The 23805-nt window shown below is 35.8% G+C and overlaps 1 protein-coding gene across 1 annotated transcript; it reads right to left on the reverse strand.

Moving 5' to 3' along the window:
* Positions 1-488: 488 nt before the first annotated feature.
* Positions 489-23805, reverse strand: LOC145984455 (battenin-like). Its single transcript, XM_083118116.1, has 9 exons — positions 23640-23805; positions 17708-17859; positions 14697-14830; positions 13506-13664; positions 11959-12102; positions 9331-9748; positions 8292-8441; positions 6935-7075; positions 489-1424 (listed from the first exon to the last, which is right to left on the reverse strand). Exons 1-9 carry the CDS (start codon positions 23659-23661, stop codon positions 1296-1298), a joined length of 1449 nt encoding a protein of 482 aa, XP_082974242.1. The 5' UTR covers positions 23662-23805; the 3' UTR covers positions 489-1295.

A 23805-nucleotide genomic window follows, 5' to 3' on the forward strand; every position in this document is an offset into this window, starting at 1 on the left:
AACCCAAATGTCATCACATGCTCCTGTTTCCTATGGTGTTCTGAAGATTACATTGTAAGAAGTATTTTTAAAATTATATTTATATTTTTTTATGATACTTGGTGTAAATGATTGCACACACACACACAGTAAAGTAAAGTTTCAACATGTGAACTTACTGTTTTTGCACTGTACGTACTGTCATTCATGCCACTTACCTACTTAATGTCATTACAATTTTCCTTGCCTATGATAAACCAAGTGTTTTCACATTTAAAAGTCCACTTTTAGAAATCCCCATTCCATCACCACAATAATCAGAAGCAATTTAAAGGGTGATGGCAGCTGAACATAGAAACTCCTGTTTCATAGATCATTACTCTATTTGGCCCTACAACACATTTATTATGTAGCAATGTAATGGAACACAACTGTGTGTGGATTGAACAAGAATGAAACAGGAACAAATTTATCGAAATAATAAATTTTAATAAGATTCATCTGAACAACAATTTTGCTTCAACACAAAACCATATTAGTTATTATCACATGTTAATAATATGACTTACATTTTCTTTGATACAAATGAAACTTTTATGATTTAACATGAAGAGTTTGGATAAGAAAAACTTCTTAACTATTAACAAATACACTTTCAACTTTCGACATTAATTTTCTGCCAGTACTTAAAATGCTGATAGAAAGGCTTTAAGAAAAATATGATAAGTACCACTCAATAACTTTTCTGGACATGGAATGAGATATGCCAGTACCAGCCAAATAATGTGTGTGTATGTAACAGACTAGATTTATTTGAACAGTTTTTCACTTCTAAAATCTTATATCACTAGTATCACAATGTTTCTTTGGTTTCATTCATAAATATCACACTTGAAATCTCCCATAATACTTAATATCATTCAGGAAACATGAATGTTATTTAATATACATAAGTCAAACAAATCCAAAAAAGTAATTGTATCACCTGACAACAATTTCTGTTGATATCTGTATCTAATAAAAAAATTTCATGCATCTAGCACTTACAGATCAATAATTAAAATAAACATGTGATAGTTAAAGAGTCATTGTTTCAAAATATTTAGAAAAACTCTCAGAACTGTCCTTTAATATTTTAGAAACAAGAAATCTGGACTAACTACATATAGACAACACAAATTTAAAATCTTAGGTGGTTGACCACATGAACACTTTAAAAAAAAATTTAAGAATATTGAACAACATTAAACACTGAACAAATCTTAGTATTGATAATACAATGATTCGTAACTGCCACTTTTCAGAAATTTTGTTCTTTATTGAGGCTCTGGCAGGGCACACAATATGTTATGAACTGGGATAGAAAGCACTCCTGCCAAGGTAATTCCAATAGCATCTGCAACACAGGTTATTCCCATAGAGAATTCCCTCTGGTCTTCTGGAATCTAGAAAAGAGAAAAAAACCATCAATTTTGCTCACACTATATCTTCATGACACTGCCATTCTGAAGTGGTGTGTGTTCTATATTTGATTGAGGGTTTATGAGCATCTATGTTACTTGTCCTACAGTTATGTATCCCTAGAGAGGGATGACTTAGGCACTCACCCAAGGCCTTGCACTTCAGGGGACCATTAACCAGATATAAATTACTTCTGAAGGAATTCATATGAACCAATTTGTTGGTCATAATTTCTGTGCATGCCTGGCTTGCAACAACCTTGAGTCAATTTTGCTCAGTGATTCTTCCATGGTGCATGTATTTAAGGGAGCTTTCAGACCAAAGCAGCAGGTGATAGGTGACACAACCAGTGACTCTGGGATTAATTACACACCTTCATTGTGTAACTGAAGTGAGAAAGGCCTCTTTAGTCAAAAAGCAAAACCTTTATCATGCATGTGTGAACAACAGGCCAAGATGACACAATGCACAGTATTGAGAAAACTTCACCGAGGCATGCAAGTGACATGCGCAGCTTGTCGTGTTCTTTGTCACCCATCAATCTGCTTAATTTTGTGAAGTAAAAAGAAGAACATTTCTACATCGAAGATGTTTGTTCATACTTTATTACATCTTTTTTATAACAACTTTCTACTATATAATGCAATAACAAAGTACACGAAATCAACTGCATGCCACATGATGCCGTGTTTAAATCAATGTAGTAGACATAAGTTTGAATCTGAGACGAAGCAACATGAGAGATGGTTTGTGCAGGTTTCTGATATTGAATTATTGGTCACTATTAACGATATCTGAGAATTAAATTTAGTGATGATTGTATTCAAGTTTGAAATACAGTACCATGACATCCAGTGAGCATGTTGTGACTTGTTATGCTTATTTTTAACATTTTAAATTTTTGTTAAGGGTTTGTAAGAAAACCCAGGTATTTTTACTCTGAAAAGAAAATCCACCTGGTTGACCCTTTTATTATCTAAGAAGAATTATTTGGAGAAGAGAGAACATATGTTAACCTTGGTGTATTCTGTAAATGAAGACCAAAACAGTTTAGTCAAAGTTTGTTTGTTTCAAGTCCACATGCTCAGAAAGGCTCAACAAGGCTGGATCCACAGTTTAAAGTGGTGTCCGAACCACTATGCAATGTGCCTCCAATGGGGATCAAATCCAGGACACCTTGATTACAAGGCTTCAGCATTACCACTACATCATAATTCCAATTTACTTGATATTTTTTTTTCATATTTATGTATTTATAGAGGCATGCATATTTAGTTTTTGATTAAAACACGAAATATGAAATAACACATTGAAATGATAATTTTTCATGTTTCTGGAAGGTGCAAGGTGCATTTTCTTGCCTTGTTTTGTCACGAAATGAACTACAAAATGCGAAATAGATTCTTAAAACGAAATTTAGTGTTTATTTACCGACGCAACACTTTCTGAAGTTTGAATTATCCAGCAAGTTATGCAATTCACGGAGAATTTATTAATTTTGCTGTAAATATTTGAGAAGCAAAAATGACCCCTTTATACACGAATAAACTTAATAATCTGTTAACTACATAAATGTACTATTAGAAGGGATATGTTTATTTTGTGTAATAAGTACAGTGCAAATTTAGGATTATATTCACAATTTTCAAACCAAAATCTCATTTTTGCATACTGCTTTTGATCCGATTTTTCACCACTAAAACACCAGAACTTTATTTTATTTACCATTTTTGACCCTGAAATTGACTCTGTTTTTGTACCGAAATTTTACTTTTTTATTTTCCAAAAATATGTGCCTCTATGTATTTATAATTATTTTAATTTTATTTATTTTAGTGATGGCAAGCTAACACAGGAACACGTACTTACAATTTACAACATAAATTGATTGTTAATTAATTTCATACTATATATTCTTACATTTCCATTACATAAGATATTGCCGTGTTAAAGACTGGTTGGTCTCTTGAATTCACAGGAATATATTTGGAAAAAGCTCCCTTGCAAATTTCTGCCCCTGCAAAAAACTACTATTTTTTTTAAAAAAATTTCCTTTGGGGACAAGTAGAAAATATATCCCCCTTCCCTCTCTCTTCAGTTAATTGTGAAAGGAAAAATGAACAATAAAAGACATAGTGAGAACAAAGGCATGCTATGTGGCATTTTCAATGGGTCCAATATGATCTTAAAATAATTCAGATCTTCAGTTAAAATTTCCAGTTTCCTTGAAGTTTCATAGTCCAGCACAATAGCTACATCAGTCATAACAGGAGGATTTGCATTTATCAAAAGCAGTTATGCTACATCAACAATATTTAAAAAAGATGCAGTAAACCTTATGTTATGAGTTAAATAAGAATCAAATGCAGAATTTAAGATGTATTTTGTTCCCACTTGGAAAATGTGTGATATGTTCCAAGTTTTTAGAAAATCCCAATTTGCTTAATTTACAATTCTTCTCTCTTTGATTGTAGATGTAGTAGCTGTCCAGGAAGTTAGGTGGCCAGGAGAAGGGAATTGTAAAACTAAAAATTATACTTTTTTCTATGGTGGTACTGAAAATCATAATTTTGGAACAGGCTTTTTCATAAATAATAGAATTATCTCGGCTCTTAAAACAATAGAATTTATTAATGATAGGATATCATATGCAGTTTTACAGGGTAGGTGGTGTAAAATTATTTTAATAAACATACATGCACCAACGGAAGATAAAGATGATAATACTAAAGATGATTTTTATACAGAGTTAGAACAGGTCTTTGATAAATTTTCTCAATATGATATGAAAATTCTGTTAGGTGACTGTAATGCACAGATTGGGAAAGAAGAGACATTTAAACCCACGATTGGTAAAGAAAGTCTTCATGAATTAAGTAATGATAATGGTATAAGATTGATTACTTTTGCAACCTCAAAGAATTTAATTGTGAAAAGTACCACTTTTAAACATAAAGATATCCATAAATATACCTGGTCTTCTCCAGATGGTAAAACTCATAATCAGATAGATCATATTCTCATTGATAAGAGAAGGCATACTAGTATAATTGACGTTCGTACACATAGAGGTGCTGACTGTGCCAGTGACCATTATTTAGTAATTGCTAAATTAAGAGAAAGACTCTCAATGATAAATCATAAGCAACAAAATGTAAAAGTTCTAAAATTTGATACAGGAAAGTTTACTGATGAAAGAATTAAGAAAGATTACCAAATTAAACTGTCAAATAGATTTGATGTTTTGCAGGATTTAAATGATGATGAAAATATAAATGAAACAGACGTAAATAAGAATTGGGAGCACATACGTAATGCAATAGAATCAGCAGCTAAAGAAACTATAGGATACCATAAACCGAGAAAAAGTAAGCCATGGTTTGATAATGAATCTCATAATCTAATAGAAATAAGAAATCAGGCTAGACTTAGGTGGTTAAATAACTCTGATGATACAAATCTACACAATTATAATAGAATAAAGCGAGAAGTTAACCGCACGTTTAGAAGTAAAAAAAAGAGATTACTTGAAAAGCAAAATTAACGAAATTGAAACAAACAGCAAAAATAAAAATATCAGAGATTTATATAAAGGTGTAAATGAGTTTAGAAAGGGGGTGCAACCTAAAGTAAACTTGATAAAAGATAAAGACGGTGATTTTCTAGCTGACCCAAGCGATATTCTAAATAGATGGAAGAACTACTTTAATGACCTTTTAAATGTCCATGTAGGAGATAAATCAGAAGTGAATGAAGTACACACAGCAGAACCTTTAGTCCCAGAACCTAACTTGACTGAAGTTAAAGATGCTATTAAAAGGCTAAAGAATAACAAAGCACCTGGCATTGATTTAATACCAGCTGAGTTAATTAAATATGGTGGAAATTCATTAATTTGTCAAATTCATAAATTAATTTGTTTAATATGGAATAAAGAAGAAATCCCTCAACAGTGGAAAGAATCCATAATTGTTCCTGTGTTTAAAAAAGGTGATAAAATGAACTGCAATAATTACCGTGGAATTTCTCTACTCTCAACAACATATAAAATATTATCTAACATTCTTTTAACAAGACTAACCCCATATGCTAATGAAATTATAGGTGATTATCAATGTGGATTTAAACGCAACAGATCAACTACAGATCAAATTTTTCACATCAGACAGACACTTGAAAAAAGTGGGAATATAATCAAAATGTCCATCAGCTATTCATTGATTTCAAAAAAGCATATGATTCGGTCAAAAGAGAGAAATTATATAATATATTAGTAGAGTTTGGAATACCTAAGAACCTTGTTAGTATGATAAAAATATGCACCAGTGAAACAGAAAGTAAAATTCGTGTGGGTATTAATATGTCTGACAAATTTACAATTCATGATGGGTTAAAACAAGGAGATGCATTATCTCCATTGCTCTTTAATTTTGCCTTGGAATATGCTGTAAGGAAGGTAAAAGAAACTAAAGAAGGACTAAAATTAAATGGTGTGACTCGGTTGTTAGCATATGCAGATGATGTAGACTTACTGGGGGATGATGTGAATACAATTAAGAATAATGCTAAAATATTTTTCAAAACTGCTAAAGAGAAAACTAAATATATGCTTACAGGCCGAAACCAAGTGTTAGGTAATAATCAAAATCTAATTATTGATAACAACTCGTTTGAAACAGTTTCCAAATTCAAATACTTAGGAGTAATATTAACAAATGAAAATTATATTAAAGAGGAAATAAAAAGTAGGCTTAATTCAGGAAATGCATGTTACTTCTCTCTTCATAAACTTTTGTCTTCTCGTTTAATATCTAAGAATCTAAAAGTTAAAATATACAAAACCGTAATTTTGCCTGTAGTATTATATGGGTGTGAAACTTGGTCCCTTACATTGAAAGAGGAACATAAATTGAGAGTATTTGAAAATAGGATCCTTAGGAAAATATTTGGACCTAAAAGGGATGAGGAGACAGGTGAGTGGAGAAGGTTACATAATTTAGAACTACATAATTTGTATTCATGTCCAGACATTATTAGAATAATTAAATCAAGAAGACTTAGGTGGGCAGGCCATGTGGCACGAATGGGAGAGAAAAGAGGAGTTTTCAGGATTCTTGTTGGGAAACCTGATGGTAAGAGACCAGTAGGAAGGCCAAGACGAAGATGGAGGGACAACGTCGAGATGGACCTAAGGGAAATCGGTAGGGATGGAAAAGAGTATATAGATCTTGCTCAAGATAGGGACAGATGGAAGGCCTGTGTTGCTGCAGCCATGAACCTTCGGGTTTAAGAAGGCTAGAGAATTAGTTAGTTAGTTAGTTAGTCTCTCTTTGCTTGTTACTTTTTGTTAATTTAGAACTTGTAATGTTTCCTGGTTCCTGTACATAACTAATGAAACTAAAATCTTACTTTCAATTATATGTGACTACCATAACTACAAAGGTTTCAATTTATTATTTATTCAAGTTCAAAGTAGCTGGTGTTATATACTTACACTATACAAAATTTTGTTGTACGTGTTAACATACGCAGCTCCTCCGAGCAGGCCTTCCCACAGGACTAAACCAAAAACAATCCATATCACTGGGATGTATTTATAAATCACTTGCAACGTAAAAATGCAGACATTTATTGCCTGAAAAAAAAATATAGATTATTTAGAAACTTACAGATATAGTACATTCTACAAATTGCTTAAAGCTGACCTTCCACCACATTATTATTATTGACATTAATGATGCAACTGATCTCACTTGAATGATTTAGTTTATTTTACTTTGTTTTTCTGCCACTTTGAGCTAATTGTGAAGATGAGGATGAGTGACGATACGATGAAACTGAATAAGGGACACTCACAAAGAACGTCCACACCCAGACCAGGATTCAATCCTACGACCCCTGGCAACATTGTACTGTTCTAACCACTCTGCCCTGGAGGTCAACAATCTCACTTGAGGATGAACTTGTGGCAAGCTTTACAATGCTACATATTAAGAATTTCATTATATTAACCTGTCACATGCAAAGAATAGTCTTTTTTTATTGATTTGATGTTTTAAGTCCACTTTATGAACAGTAAGGTTAATCGAGACTGGATCTACAGTTCAAAGTGGGATCCGAACCACTATGTGCCTCCACCAGGTATCAAACCTGGGACCCCTTCATTACAAGGTGACGACGCTACCACTGCGCCATCGGGATGCCCTGAATAGTCTTATTCTTTTACTGTGGAGCTAACAGCCTCCACGATCAAACAGAGAGCATTCAAGATTGGATTAACAAAGAAATGAGTACAATATGTTGCTGCACAGATAAGATTCTTCTCTGCCTCTCTAGGCTTTCATGATAATGATAATGAATCATGATTAGACAAACTTGATGAAAGGATGCTCACAAGATCTGAACATTGAATGTTAGGTGGCAAGATTTTGAGTCAAGTAGCTACTCAATGTGTCATCAAGGTGGCAAAATAAACATTTCATTTGATTTTTGTTATTTAGTGCCACTTTTGACTAATCACGATGATGTAGATGAGTCATCATATGATGAAATTGATGAACAGACACTAACAAAGGATGCCCAGGCCAGGATTCGAACTCAGGATCTCTGGCAACGTAGCTCCCTGTGCTAACCACTCTGCTTCACAGGCAGGTGGCAAAATATACTATCCATAAAATATATCACTGCTATGGGCTATAACTACAGGAGATGCTGGCTTTCAAATGTTAAATGGAAACATGAATGAAACAGTCTAACACATATATAATGAATTAAATTATTATTTCCATTTGTCAAAGATGATAACAACAATTATCATGTAACATTTTAGAGTAGGCACATGACATAATTACCTGCCATACTGACAACACCCACAGACGGTCAATAGTGCAACAATTAACTGATGATCGAGACAAAAAGACTCCAATCTGGTATACAACTTGAAACCATCTGTATTGTTCTTGGTGGCTTATCGAAGTGTTATCAAAGTAGATCAGTTCAAACTAAATGAAGGAAGAAATAAAGAAAATAAAAATATAAAACATGAAAAATACATCGTCACAGATAACAGGTTTGTAAAGTAAATTTAACAAGTGTAGAGGAATCAACATAAAATAAATTAGAGAATGAAACGCAGAAAAACTAGAAAAAAAGCTAAAATATAATTTTGGTCAAATAAGTGTCTCCTGATCATACATTGAATTTGCAAGGATGGTGATATCTTGAGAATTTTCATAATGCCATTTGCATCATTACATTTTTAATCACACACATCATACCAACCAATCTACACCTTTCTTTCCTCACTGAATTATTTAAAAATTACTGTGCTGTCTCAATGACAGTGGAGTTTGCGGCCAGCAGAAGAGGCAGTTGCCTGATCCTCTTTTGCCTTCATCTGTTATGGTATTACAAAAACTCCCACTGATGTTCAGCAAAATACACACAGAAAAATGTGATCATGAGATGCAGTCACAATAAGAGAACCTCTAATTTTCTATTTGTCATATTCCAAGCAGAAATAGGAAAGGACTCATCGAGTTTGTGATTTAACATTATTTTATCAAGATTTTCCAGGTGACTGTAATAGATTTTGCCTTAGTTTGAATTTTTGTTTTAAGTCCACTTTATGCACATATAGGCTAATTGGGACAAGACCTACAGTTTAGAGTGGGATCTGAACCACTATGTGCCTCCTCTGGGTATCAAACCTAGGACCTCTTGATTACAAGATTATGGCTTTAACACTAAACCATTGGGGAGGTCCCCTGACTTTGCCATACGAAAAGAAACCATGTATCAAAACAAAAGTAGAGTACATGAATTACATGAAAAATAATTATGATAATTTATATTAATCTATAATATAAACACATTTTGAAGGCAACTTACCAATCCCTGGTTGATGAAATATTCAAACAAGAAGACTGTTCCCAGAGCAAGCATGTAATTAAATAGTGCTGGCACAGATTTAAGTTTGTCCACAAACTCAGAAAATATATTTCTACTCAAATCAGCACTTTCGGATGGAGGAGTGCCTGGTGGACTGTCTGGTGGTGTGGGTACGGTTGATGTCTCCACATCGCTGGGCATATCAGTTTTAATTTCAACGCTCGCTCCAATGGGAATTTCAAGATAAATTTCCTTGCTGGAAGATTCGGTTTCAATGGTCAGGTGAGTAGTAGCACTAGCAACAGTGCTAACGGCAGCACTGATGGCAGATTCAGGGCGCACTGCAGATGTACTTTTACTGGCAGCCTTTGGACAACATGCGCCTTGTCCTTCTGGATGCTTAAGCAAGCACCAAAATCTATGGACAGAAAGAATATAAAAGATGAAGTTAAGTTGCAGTGTAAGAAAATGTTGAAATACTGAACAAAGTCTAGCACCAAAAAAAATTCACTTGTAGGGATAATATTAACAAAATAATATATTTTTCCTGCAAGGCCTTTTATTGTGCTTTTCAGTAAATATCCATTAAGGACCTCTGTGGACTGAGCACATTTTTTAGAAAACCCCACCTAAAAAAAACACCAAAAATGCAGGTTTTCCAGGAAACTTTTGCATCATCATGATAGAAGTCATGAATAGTGAACAGATTAGGGTAGAATTCTGAAAACAATGCTTAATAGAGCTTCTAATACCTCCACTGAAGTAATGGCCATTTTTTATGCAGATAATTTTACGCATTTAGTGTTGATTATACTTCACGAAGGTTAGTGTTTTAAAAAGTTTGTTTCAAGTTGAGTTAATGCTCAAATAGGTTAATTGGGGATGAACCTACAGTTAAAGTGGGAACTAAACCTCTATGTTCTTCTATGGATATCAAACCTGGTTTAATGGGTGATATTTAGTGGTTAATGTTGTGGCCTCAGGATAACCACCGCTATGCTATTGAGGAGCTGATTGCACTCAGCATTGATAAAAATAATTACTTGCTTGTTAGAATGATTGGCTGAAATTTCTACGAAGTGCATCCCCTATGTTTGCCATATTATGAGGTAATATACAGCTCCATGCTGGGAGAAACTAGGCACTGTCAACATATCAGTGTTTCAAGGGCAACACATCCTCTAGTGATAGCACAGAAAGACAATTCCACACATGTCAAAAAGCAGCAGCAAAACATCAGGCAAAGCCAGTCATATGTTGTTCAGGATACTATGTTGTTCAGGATTGTCAAATCTTTTTAAACTAACATTCAGAAGATAACAGTTAATACGTAGGTTGGAGATTTAATAGTGGCAACACTGTTTTATATACATCATGAAACGGAATGCTTCTCGCTTATACCACACATTAGTTTGATACCTAAACTACCTCCCAGAAAATGGACTCTTCCCTTCAACACTAGGTGCATGCACACTAATGAGAGGAATAGAGTATCTTTGGAGTTGATATCTAAAGTTGTGCAGTCACAACAATGTTTCCAAAGCAGGAAGAGCAGAGTTGAATAAACATTGAATGTGCCCGCTGTCATACAGAACAACAGTGTCATCATGGTCTTCAAGAGGCATGCGAGGAATCTACATCTGCAACCTGCATTGCGAAAGAAGAGGCGATATATTCTGCTGCAAAAATCCTCTCTTCATTATGCAGGACAAGCTCGGGTGCATGTAGGCCAACCTGTGCTGATTTGTTGTCTCGATGAGGATGGCAGGTGCTCTACCATCCACCATACACCCAGAACTTAAGCCCCTGTGACTTTGATTTGATCCCTAAGGTGAAATCACTGGCAACAATTGGACACAATGCTGGTGACTACATCAAAGGGCTGTAAAAAAAGTTTCACAGAGGCATCTCTTTTGAATCATTTGTAAATGAATAGTCACCACTATTAAATCTCCTACCCATGTATTTTAAGGCATTCGTAAAGAACTAGCTTCATAATGGTGCAAATTTGGATCAGGTTAATAATAAAATAAATACATGAGGCAAGGTAAAAGGTAAAAAGGTAAAGTGCTCCCCTGTGCTTAGCACCATGCCATGAAGGCATATAGGGGGTGTGGGGGTGAGGCAAGTGAAATATTATTTATGGACTTTGATATTGATATCTTACTACAAAAATATGTTACTATGTTTATGTATACACAAAATTCTACATGAACAGCAGTTGAAGCAAGTTAATCAAAGAGATTTCTGTAGACCTAGAATGTTGTACAGTCATGGACCCTGCTGGGTTGTAATGAATACATGGACTTTATATGGAATCGTTACAACCCAGCAGTGTCGGTGACTGTACCATCAAAAGGGCTTTGCACAAAACATGCATGTGCAATCAGAGCCATATTAATCAAATCATACTACCTATGCAAATAAGTTTAAAGATGGCAGCATCAAAATTAGTAAGTGCATCTAGCCTTCATTGTGAGGGAATAATATGTTTAAGTTGAGACCTGTGCAAACTTTCATTGCAGAGTGAGTGGGAGGGATTGTGGATGAGGGAAGTAAGATGCAAATTACATAACAAACCATATAAGCATACCAAATGGAAATGTTTTTAAAAAAGTATCCACTTACGTCAACGCCATCAGAACTTGAACAGATAGCATGAGCAGCAATGAATTCCTTGGTGAAATTCCTCCAGCCGTAAGCCATGCATAGGACACAGCGCCTGCTATGCCTGCACCACCAGTCCCAGATGACCACGTGGAAATGACATTTCTAATTTCAGGAAAAAAGCAATTATATCTTAATAAATTAAATCAATGTGAAAGTAATATGATTTGATCACAATAAAAGTACTTCCAGAACATGATGAAATGGAAGTTATAAAGCTATAATGTATGGTATTAAGGTCTTTATTTTGCACGGAGAATAATCTGAATTAGATCTGTTCTAAATAGGACTGAACAATAGCCACACAAAGAAATCAAACATAAGACTTAACCCATAATGTATTGTGAATTTCCACATAGTTAAAAAAGACTGGCATTTGGAATATTAATTGAATATAGGATACTTCAAAAGCTGATCAATTATTACACAAACAATGACATTGTTTCATCTTCTACTGCCCTGTAAAGAAGTTTTGTCTGTTATATGGAAACTTAATTCATCTGAGATACGAGGGCAATTCGGAAAAAAAACTCCGTTTGGTTATCAATGACAGACACTCAACAGATACAGAACTTTTATTATACACATTAGAAAAGTACAACATTACATTACTTTTCGACTTAATCACCATTCAAACATTTTACAAGGTTTGAAATTCCTTCTGCAAAAAAATTTCTCGCCTGGGAATGAAGCCACCCTCTAACAGCACCGTGCAGCGCATTGTCCTTGTTGAAGCGGTGCGACACAAGCCACTGTTTCATGTGCCTGAAGAACAATTGGGTGACTCAACTCTGTTAATGTTGTGGACACGTGTGTAATTAGCTGGAACAATGTTGTATGTATTTGTTCGGTGCCAAATCTGGGCTATAGGGAGGATTATCATAAACATCCCAAGGGAACTGCTCCAAATGTTCTTGTGTGTGTCCATCGGTGTGCAGGTGAGCATTATTGTCAACCAACACCACACCAGAAGTCAGCATCCCCCGACGCTTGTCAATTTCATTGCTCACTACAGATGGGCGCCCACATCTTGCCACATCATGCACGTCAGTTCGTCCATCTTCATCGTTGTATGACACCTTTACTCATCATGTTTGGTCCATAAACATTGCACAGTTTGCGATGAATCGCACTGCCGAAAGTTTTTTCACACACAGAAATCGTATTACTGCACGAACTTCACATTTGGCGGGATTTTCTATTGTAGCATTCATTTTCAATTATTGTAGAGGACGAGTCAACTGAAACACAGCCTTCTCCTTTCACTTCTCACTGCCTGCTGAACTACTGCGCAGTGCCACAAGACTGACGTCACTATCCCGAGCTATTTCACGCACATGCGCAAACAGAGTTTTTTTTCCGAATTGCCTCGTACAATTAGCTGATTTTTATAGCAAAGGAGACTGAACCAATAGCTTAAATATGAATAACTTATTTTCAGATAGCGAAACAAATTACATTGTACATAAATATCATGTGAAATATATGAATTATTAAAAAATAATCACCTTTCAAAAAAGGCTGAGTAAGATAAAAAGGTGCCTTCTCCCAAACCAGAACCCAATGACGTGCAAACTACACCACAAATAGCAATCCATCGAGCAGATGACAACGCAACAAGCAAAAATCCAGCAGCTCCTAGGATGATGACTATTAGCACCCTTATGCTAGAAAGAAGAACAATATTTTAAGTAAAAAATTCTCAACCATATTTTTTGCAAACACTTGATCATAGAAGTTATGTTTCTTGGCATATATACATATATAATAAGCAAGAAGAAAACAATTATGATACAAATGACTTGAAATGATTGTGTTGTTTAGTGTTACCTGATTTTGGTGCTTTTCCCATCATGAAGAAACCATCTGCACAAATTAAAAATATGACAAATAGCCCCACATATTGTTTTATAAATTTGATCCTGCAAAATATGTGCTTATAAAAAAAATACATATTCTCCCCCTTCTTTTGCAGTAGACATTTGTGAAGAAAATTCACTCAAACAAACATTCTCACAAAACTCCTGAATTTTACTAATTATAGAATACTCTCAATTCACAGTCTTTCCAAATTTCATCTCATATTGTACTGAAATACGCAATCTGCCTGTATGCCCCATATACTGAGAAAGAGATTTTTTTTATCTCTCTAAAATAGAAACCTCTACTATACTGTTAAGTCCCGCACCATGGCCATGAGTTCTAAGGTGCAAGCTTTGGGCGATGGGAAAGTGCAAGTTCAAATCTTTTGGAGGTAGTGTAACAAATTTTCTGAGATTTCAGCCAGTGTATGACCAGTGGTCATCCACCATGATGAGGAAATGTACCATAACCCATTCAGAGAAAACCTACGATGACGACTTGGGTCGACTGACCACATGTCACCCCGAAACTGGATGATCTAACACGTCTGATGGGAGTGAGGCTGGCAGTCTGTAGGTAGGCACTGGCCCTCACAGGCTGTTATACCACGGGTTATTATTATATATTATTATTATACTGTTAAACCTAAATCAGTTCTTCAGACATGTTATCTTCTTCTATGGCCTTTCCACCCATCTGCATCTTCCCTCAATTTTTATCTTCTGAGTAGCTACAGCTTGCCATTCCAAATGTAGTTATTGTTTTTACATGGTTGTTTTAATATTTTTAAAGATCTGCCTTACACATGTATGTCATATTTTCAGTCAGATACTTACTGCACTAGAAATGGGAGAAAAGGAGCTATCATCTTAATAGTAAGAGATGGAATCACATCAGCCAGCAGAATGGCACCGGTTGAGGTAGGGTTGCAGTCTCTTGAACTGTTGGTAACATTTTTAACAGTCTCCCCCTGCAACAAAAAAGGAAATCTGCTAATAAAATTGGTATTCTCTTTTTTCAGCATATCCTGGAATTTTTCAGTTATTTGCTAATTATCCTTTTCTATCTCATATCTATCAGAGCCAATCAGTTTTGATAAGTTAAGGTTATCACCCACTGAGATGCCAGAAACGAGCCACCCCGAACCTCTGAATAGAAAATTGCATGTGCCTTTCCAATGGGTAGTCAGTATATATACTGTGCCATCATGCTGCGATGCGGAACATTTTCCATGCTCATCTGTAGCGGGGCCGAGCATGACACTTCCTGGAGCTAAACGAAGACATGCGGAATTACAAGAGAGTACAAATAAATACGTAAATAGTATCAAAACTTTTCAAACTTACGTGAGTGAGTATATGTTAATCCGGACAACGTTTCAGAGGTAAATACTTCCTCCTTCTTCAGGTCTAACTAGAATTCTAGACACCAGACATGGTGTCACGTGAAATAGTGTTAAATAGGATTATGGTTGAAGGAATTGGTAAAAAATCACTTAAAAATCCTAGTTATTAAAATCGTAAAAATCCCTATCCAGGTAAAACATTCTAAAAAATACTCATATTCAAAACTAAAAGACTAAAAACCAGGTGCCCACATGGCAGCTGAGTAACTCCCGTCCAGCAGTAAGGTGAAGCACTTGGGTAATGGTCTACACGCGCAGAGTTGGAGATTACCTCCTCCCCCACGGGACTGATTCCCCTCAACCACAACGTCACCAATCCAATGAGAATTCGTATTCTTCCCCTACAACTCTCAAAACTTCAGCGGTGACATGAAAACCAAACTTAGCGTAATTTTAACCGGCATTATCCCATTTTCTAAGGAAATGTATCCACCCCTCTAGGCTGGTGTCTAGACTTCTAGTTAGACCTGAAGAAGGAGGAAGTATTTACCTCTGAAACGTCGTCCAGATTAACATATACTCACTCACGTAAGTTTGAAAAGTTTTGATACTATTTACGTATTTATTTTGTATTCAATAGTGAGTAATACGCACTTCCTCATCATGTTATTACAAAAGAGAGCTTTTGGAGATGTGGCAAATGAAAAATTTCCACCCTAGAAACCTGCAGACATCTGGCACAGAAATTCTGCACTTCGGTTCCGTGTGTTTCACTGTAGTAGGTTTTACACCATTTGATTACAATAGAAGCAGACAGCAGAAGTTCTGTTGCTGCATTTCTCCTTGTCTTAGTGGGCATTAAGTTTTAAACAGGAGCTGAGAACTACCTGTTGTAAATCTCACATTCTTGTCTTGCAAACATGACTCGCACACACATGGAACTTGTAGCACGAAACTATGGCAGAGGGTCTACCAATCCAACAGTCAATGCTTTCTTGGAATCTCTTAGAATTTGCACTGAAGCGACAAGCAACACATGTCACTTAGGATTTCACCAATGGAATGCAGGCTTGTGTAGCCTGTCATGCCATTATGGTGTGAAATATTGCGGTTGATTGGCTCGTTCCCAAGCTACATGCATCATATGTTACTTGTTCCTTCGGTCTGAAATCTCCTTAAGTGTCATGTGCATATTCCCTGAAACAGGTTTCTTGCACCTGGACCATATAATTAGATGTGAATAATTTAAATTTTTGAGATGCAGTTTTAGGTCCTGAAATGTGCCTCTATCCTTTAGCATTTGAGCAAAATGCCTCCCCCATCCTGTTCTGTGGAGACATTCAGTGTCAGTTCATACATATCCCATTCCACTTGGAATTCCATGCATGTATGGGGCCAAAATTATTCACTTTGGGAAGAAATACTCAATACCAAGATTTAGAAAATCATAAATACTTGGTAGAATAAAATATTACATAAAAGAAATCAGTATTCACAGCAAATTTTCTCACATGTCTCATGAAATAAATTGGATTCTCTAATGAATCAAAGAGGAAATTGTGTATTCAGTGGTACTGATGTTAATCAAGGAAGATCTATGCCCTTTGCAAGATGGTTGATAATTTTTTTTATGGTACAATTAAAAGGATCTTCTGCCAATGTACACTACAATATAGATAACTTTCAGGTGATACAAGTTCTGTTTGTCACATAAAGTGTCTTCTTCTGTTCAATAATACACAGGGTAATTCAAAAGTCCAGTTTCATAGGACAACTCCATTATTAGTGTACATAGAAAAATACATGGGAACAGGGGAAAATTGTTAACACTAGGTGGGTTTCAATTTATATCATTGGGATTATTGACATATGCACCGCTGAGGCTGTACCCTGAGATGAGACTCAATGGTAGCTGAAAATGCCATGTGAATCATGAACTGATGATGATAATCATAGGCAAAGTAAAAAGTGTGAACACGTGACATGTGCAGTCTCCTCCACCTGTCCACATCAACCCACACAAAAGGGAAAACACGTACAAATGAAAATCTGGCAATATTGCACTTTATACTTTTGGATGGTAAACTCTGTTGTTTCCTGCACTGAAGGAGAAACTGATGGATGTCTGTCTGTCTGTGACTGGCAGAACAGTCAAATTTTCATTAGTGTAGGATGGGGAGGGGCCTGCATTTGTCACATTTTCACATCTTATTTTGCCTCAAATTATGGTTAAGGTATTTTGGATAAAGATGGCAACATGGTATTTTCAGCTCCCATCAAGGCTCATACCAGTGTACAACCTCAAAGGTTCATGCTAGATTAAAAATCCTCAACACTGGATTGAAACCCACATAATTCCAACAACTTTCCCTCTTTTGCATTTTCTTTATGTGTAACAATAATGGAGTTGAGTTGTCCTACAGGATGGGGCTCTTGAATCAGCCTGTACACTGGGAGAAGAAGGATGAATGAAAACATCACAATCCACAAATATATACATACGCCAGTGTGAAAATCAGCACTCAATATGTCATGAGCAGCACTCAGCATAACAACATATCCATAGTTGTTGCAAAGGCCCAGCAGCCAGTACCCCAGCAGATTCCGTTTGGTGCGGGGACCTTCTCCAGATGCAGCTGTCATGGTGCTGCTATCTGTAAGGGAAGACAAGTGATATAAAATATACCAATGCCAATAGTTCAAGTATTTAGTCAAAACCCGAATTCAATAATAATAGCTTATGTGTGAAATGTGAAGTCAGGTGGTCACAAGTAGATTTACCTTAGAAAGAGAAATTATACATTAAAAATGTTGCTTGTTTATGCGCAGATAGGCTAATTGGGACTGAGCCTATAATTTAAAGTGGGATCTGAACCACTGTACAATGTGCCTCCACTGGGGATTGAACGTGGGACTCCTTGATTATGGCAGAGGCTGAAATTATACATGTAATGAGTGTACCAGGGTTATCCACATAATAAGTTCTACTTGGAAATATTGCCACTGCTATGCTGGGCTCACAATGGCATGCATGCTTGCCAAGTTTGTTGAGTCTTTGGAAAGGCATGAATGCCATTTGCAGACATTCAACCAGCATTTAAACATTATGATGTGTGTTTGTATTGTTTAACCCTTCACAAGTCACAGCTGGAAAAGTAACACGATCAGTTGTGCTATATCTGTGAAATACAGGTACAGTTTTATTAGCATATCCATGATTAATTTTTAATTTTCACATTATTTTATTTTTTTAGTCTTACATATAATGATTCTTAAACATCTAAAAACCACTTTTTTAGCACTACATATGATATTTAATGTCACCTTACAAACATTTATATACATCACTCTGTTGTTCATTCTAGTTCAGTCTCCAAATCACCTTCTCTATCTTCTACATTATCACAATCGCCAACAGACCCTTATCACTGATATCATCATAATTCCTGCATTCACTACACTGTGCAGAGAATGGAACAAATGAATTCAGTGTTTTTCCGGATCCTGACAGTCCTTTCTGCAAGCAAACTGTGCTACCATTAACCCGACTAGAATCGGTCACTATGTATCTCCGAGATACAAAAAGCTTCCTAAGCTCAGATCGTGGTCATCTGTATTCAAAGAGGAAACAAGCTACCGAGAAGCTTAGAACAGCATGCCTAATCATTTCCAAGAAAATAAACAATTTTATTTGCATGTGCCTCCGGGATACAGCATGACCAATGGTGGATAAAGAATATCGAGGAATCTGCTGCATGTGTAAAGCAGTCTGTAATCTGTTTCTTGAATGCAAGGAACATGAAACCAAACTTAAATTTGTTAACTCTGTAAGATGTATGGAGAACATGCCATGACTAATGCAATGGTATGGAGATGGGTGTGACTTCAATGAAGGATGTGGAAATGTGCATGATGATCCATGGAGTAGCTAACTGTCTGTGGTGCATACAATTGAAGAAAATATTAGAGAAAACAGACAACATTATATCACTTTCCTGTGTGATTATCCATGGCTTTCATGTGCAGAACAATTTTTTCATGCCATTTCTATATGCTTTGGTGAGCATAGATTAGCGAGTATAGCATAGATGAGATTTTGGTGTTCATAGCACAATAATTAGGTTTCTACAGGTTCATCACTATTTATACTTTTTAAGTAAGGGTTGTTTGTATTGAACCCACACTTTCCTTCATCTTCTGCGTGTGTATACAACATTTCTCTTGCAAGAAGAGTGCCTCCCTAATGGTATAGTGGTAACATCATCACCTTGTAATCATGATGTCCCAGGTTTGATACCAATTGGAGGCACTAAGGCCATGTCCCAAAGGTGCAAGACCGTACTTGAAGCGAGCATCCTCTGAGTATGGTCTTGGAGTGCGGTCTTCAAGTCGTGGACTGGAAGTGAAAGTCTTTCGAATTGTACTTCGACTGCAGCGCCAAATACGATCAGTAGATAGAACTGAGGACACGTTCTTTCCCTCACATTTTAAACACTTGTTTATAACCATAGAAATCACATAGCATTTTCAAATGTTCGTACACATACATTTTCACACATTAGAAGAACTTTAACCAACAATTTGCTGACCCATAACGCATATTTAACCCGTGTTGCTGGCTTTCTATCTCTGCGATTCAAAACAAATGAGCAACGAGTGTGGATATCACGTGGCCTAGTCACCAAGCATCTGTGCTGAGAGCTGCATACTTGCGTGCTTCTGTTCTTGGCGCTTTCGAACTGTAATAGGTGACGTCACTTCCGTCAAAACCACACTTCCAAGTATGTACTTTGCACCTTTTGGACAGAGCCATAGTGGTTCAGATTCCACTTTATAAACTCTAGGCCTGGTTCCAAGTACTGTAGCTATGCATAAAGTGAACATTAAACAAAAACTCAAGCACATGTGAGAGGAACTTTTTGGCAGTGGTGATCTACAAGCATGGTCTTACACAATCTACGGCCCAAGTTCCTTTTGTGTTATCGAGATTTCATCATGCTATGTATGCAATTTTTACAAGGCTCGATTTCGATTTACGTCTGTTAACACATATTACCGAGTTTTAGCGATTACTTACTGCATGTTTTTTTTTTCTTTTGTAATTAGGTTAGGAAGGTCAGGTTTAGTTGTCTTAGCATTAAAATAATATTAGGAAGGTCAGGTTTAGTTCCATTAGGATTTTCATAATAACCCTAAATGCTTTTGGGGTTAGGTTAGGCAGGTCAGGTTTAGTTCTCTTAGCATTAAAATAATATCCCTTTTGCTTCTATCAACAGAGAATACCTTGTCCATGGGGAGCACGCATGCTTGCGTAAGCTAATTTTAAAGTTTTTCTTTAAACATAAGCATCCCTTTTTTGAAATCTAAATAGTTCTCATTACTTTAAGAAAGGTTCAAATTTTGTGTGAAAATGATTGCCAAACTCAGACGATAATTACTATTTCTGCTTCGCAAATTTGAAAACAAATCATAAAACAATTGAAACAGGGTAAGGGTTCTGATTGTTTAATGATTTCTTCAAATTCTCCTAGCAGAGACACTAATTATCGTAGAATTTTGGCTATCATAGTAACACGAATTTGAACCTTCCTTAAAGTAATGAGCATTGTTTGGATTTCAAAAATAAAATATTTATGTTAAAAGAAATAATTACCTTACGCAAGCATGCACCCTTCCCTTGGACAATGTATTTTCCATTGACAAGCGACTGCATTTAGTGATTTTATGTTACTGTTAAGAGAACCAAACCTGGCCTGCCTAACCTAACTACGAAAGCATATATTGAACAAAATCTTAAGTATTCACTAAAACTCAGCAGTATGCATTAACAGAAGTAAATCAAATTCGAACCATGTTAAAATTGCATACGCAAAAAACCAAAGGAACTTGGGCCATACAATTTAGTTTCCCCAAACTTCAAACTTCCATCCACAATCATTTCCAGTATTATAAATATTTAGCTAAGTATTTTCTCTATCCTAGATATTTAAGTATCTGAATATTTTCCTTTACAACTTGCAAAAATCATTATACAATTGGAACAATGGTAAGTTTGAAAGTAGTATTTTACTAGAGCATCACAATAGCTGTCCCCTCAGAAAAAAATATGCACATTTCATGCTTCCAAATGTTCTAAACATGTGAGAAACATCACTGCTCCCAAAAGTTCAGGTGGATCAGTAGATACAGTAGTTCCAATAAATATATTTAGTGACAGGTACATCATAATATGTTATTTCAGTACTATTATCTTGCTTCAATTTGAAATATGTTGCATCTTTTACAAACAGTTCGGCCCTACTCAGAAAAAACTCTTGCCTACAATATTTTAGATGATTTTGCACACTGTACAGAAAAAAGAAAAGCATTCACAGGAATAGAAAGTAGTATGAAAATATCATAGAAGCTTTGGTAACAGTTTCATAGATCGGAGACACATTAAAATCGGATATTTTGTGTATCGTATGGTTTGTACTTACCAATTGTGTATTGCGGAACATAGTTCAAGGTGCCATTATGCATTTTACATGAAAACAAACACTTTTTCTACTAAAATAATGCATTTTTCTAAGTGCTACCGAACGCACGTAACAGTGCGATATCGCTTCTTTTGTTTTCGAATATCATTGTTTCCAACCTTCTTCACCAAAAAAATACCTACTATCATGTTCGTCACGTGTGCAAATTGTACATTATGCACGGGTAGCCCCACGAACCATTTCCGATAAGGTTAGGTTAGGCAAGCATAGTTAAAAAAAAAAAGGTGTTGGAAACACTGACATTTCCCGGTCAAAAAGATACCACGATGAAAGAAAATACCTCGACTAATGTTGTAAACCTTTGAGAAACTCATTTCTGTAAGTAGTTTCGGTAAATGTTTACTATCCTTCGGACACCTGTGGGGCTATGCGTCAATGGTTCATGGGGCTATGCGAGAATGGTGTGTGGGGCTACGAATATTTTTTCGAAATCAATTTTTAACTATTGTAACCTATGTGTGGCCCTACCTAACCTAACCTTACCGGAAATGGTTCGTGGGGCTATGTACGAAATCTGTCCGAAGGATAGTAAACAAGTACCGTAGTTTCTTCTGTAAAAATGAAGAAATGTGTCTCCAATGTATGAAACTATGGTATAATTTAACAATACAGGGAATTTCTCCAATTCGTTTGAAATTTCGGATACTTACTAATTTGGGTCTCCTAATCACGAATCTGCACTTAAAATTTGGCGCTCACGTAAAAATTTGGCGCTTATTTGGGGCAGGTGAATCCGGCCACTTTCTAACATGCCCTTAACAGGGAGTCTATAGATATAGGCGGGAAGCCGGAGCGGAGCGGAGCGGAGCGGAGGCGGGGCCGCGATAGCGGTTGGGGGCGGTAGGTCGATTACCCCAGGGGCGGAGCCCGGAACCGGCGGGAAATTCGGAAATCGAGGGTGTGGAAATAAGAACTTAATTTCGATTATTTTGCTATTTCCACGTGTGAGCGCCAAATTTTGACTGCAGATTCGTGATTAGGGGGCCAAAATTAGTGAGTATGCCGAATTTCAAACAAAATGGAGAAATTCCCTGTATTGTAAAATCGCTCCGAAACTATTACCGAAGCTTTGATGATTTTGAGGTAGTCCTTTTTATTCTTTATCTATGAGTGAAGTTCTGTTTTTGCGTGCTTTTTGTGTTCAATACCCTACAGGAAAAAGAAATTAGAAAAAATTAAAGCAACCAAATCTAACTGACCTAACCCACTCAAAACATTATCAAAAATTCCTACTCTATTTAGTTTAACCTACTACAGTACCATAAAACATTCAGTAGTACCACGCCCCCAAAGATATATTGGGGTAATTTAAACCATGTACAGTCGAATTCAAGGATATGTTGATGCAAATTGCCCAAACTAGTTTCATTCACCTATCTTTTACATCCTATGTACTTTCACAGGACGATTTTTATTACAACTATCGAACCTCACACTGCATAAAATTAAGTCACTGTAAATGGTGAATAATTTTAGTACACGCTCATTTTAATCGACCATATCTCAATTTCAACCCACTGTAAAAGTAAAGGTGTTAAAAAAGTGCATTGTATTCTCAAAAAAGTTATGTTTATGGTATAACCATAAAGAATCAAAGTGTGGATAGGCTTGCAACATACAATTGCCGGGTTTCAATCGAAGAATAGGTTAACATTAGTTTGTGCTAGCATTATATTTTGTTTTACCCCACGAATTGTATGTAATTGTTTTTGCTATTGGGTTGAAATATTTGTATTTTCAAGAATTACTAATACAATACATGATAAACCACAACGGCTTAGTTTCATATGCAATGGCATTTTCCATTTGTGAATTCATACTCAGTTTTCATTTTCAAAATTGTATTACGGGCACAAAGCAGTTTGTTTAAAGTTACCATTACTTAACTAACTCACCATAATGCAAGAATTCAAGCATTTTTACTTATATTTGTTTATGAGGGCATTACTGATGTCAGTCTTCTCTTTAAAGCTCTTTCCTACGTTCACAGACTACCACCATTCAGTTACATAAAATCGGTATTAAAAAGACTGCTTTGTTCAGGTTGGAACATAAGCTCAC

This window comes from Lepisma saccharinum, chromosome 2, assembly GCF_977018435.1.
Source record: "Lepisma saccharinum chromosome 2, izLepSacc3.1, whole genome shotgun sequence".
Lineage (NCBI taxonomy): Eukaryota > Metazoa > Arthropoda > Insecta > Zygentoma > Lepismatidae > Lepisma > Lepisma saccharinum.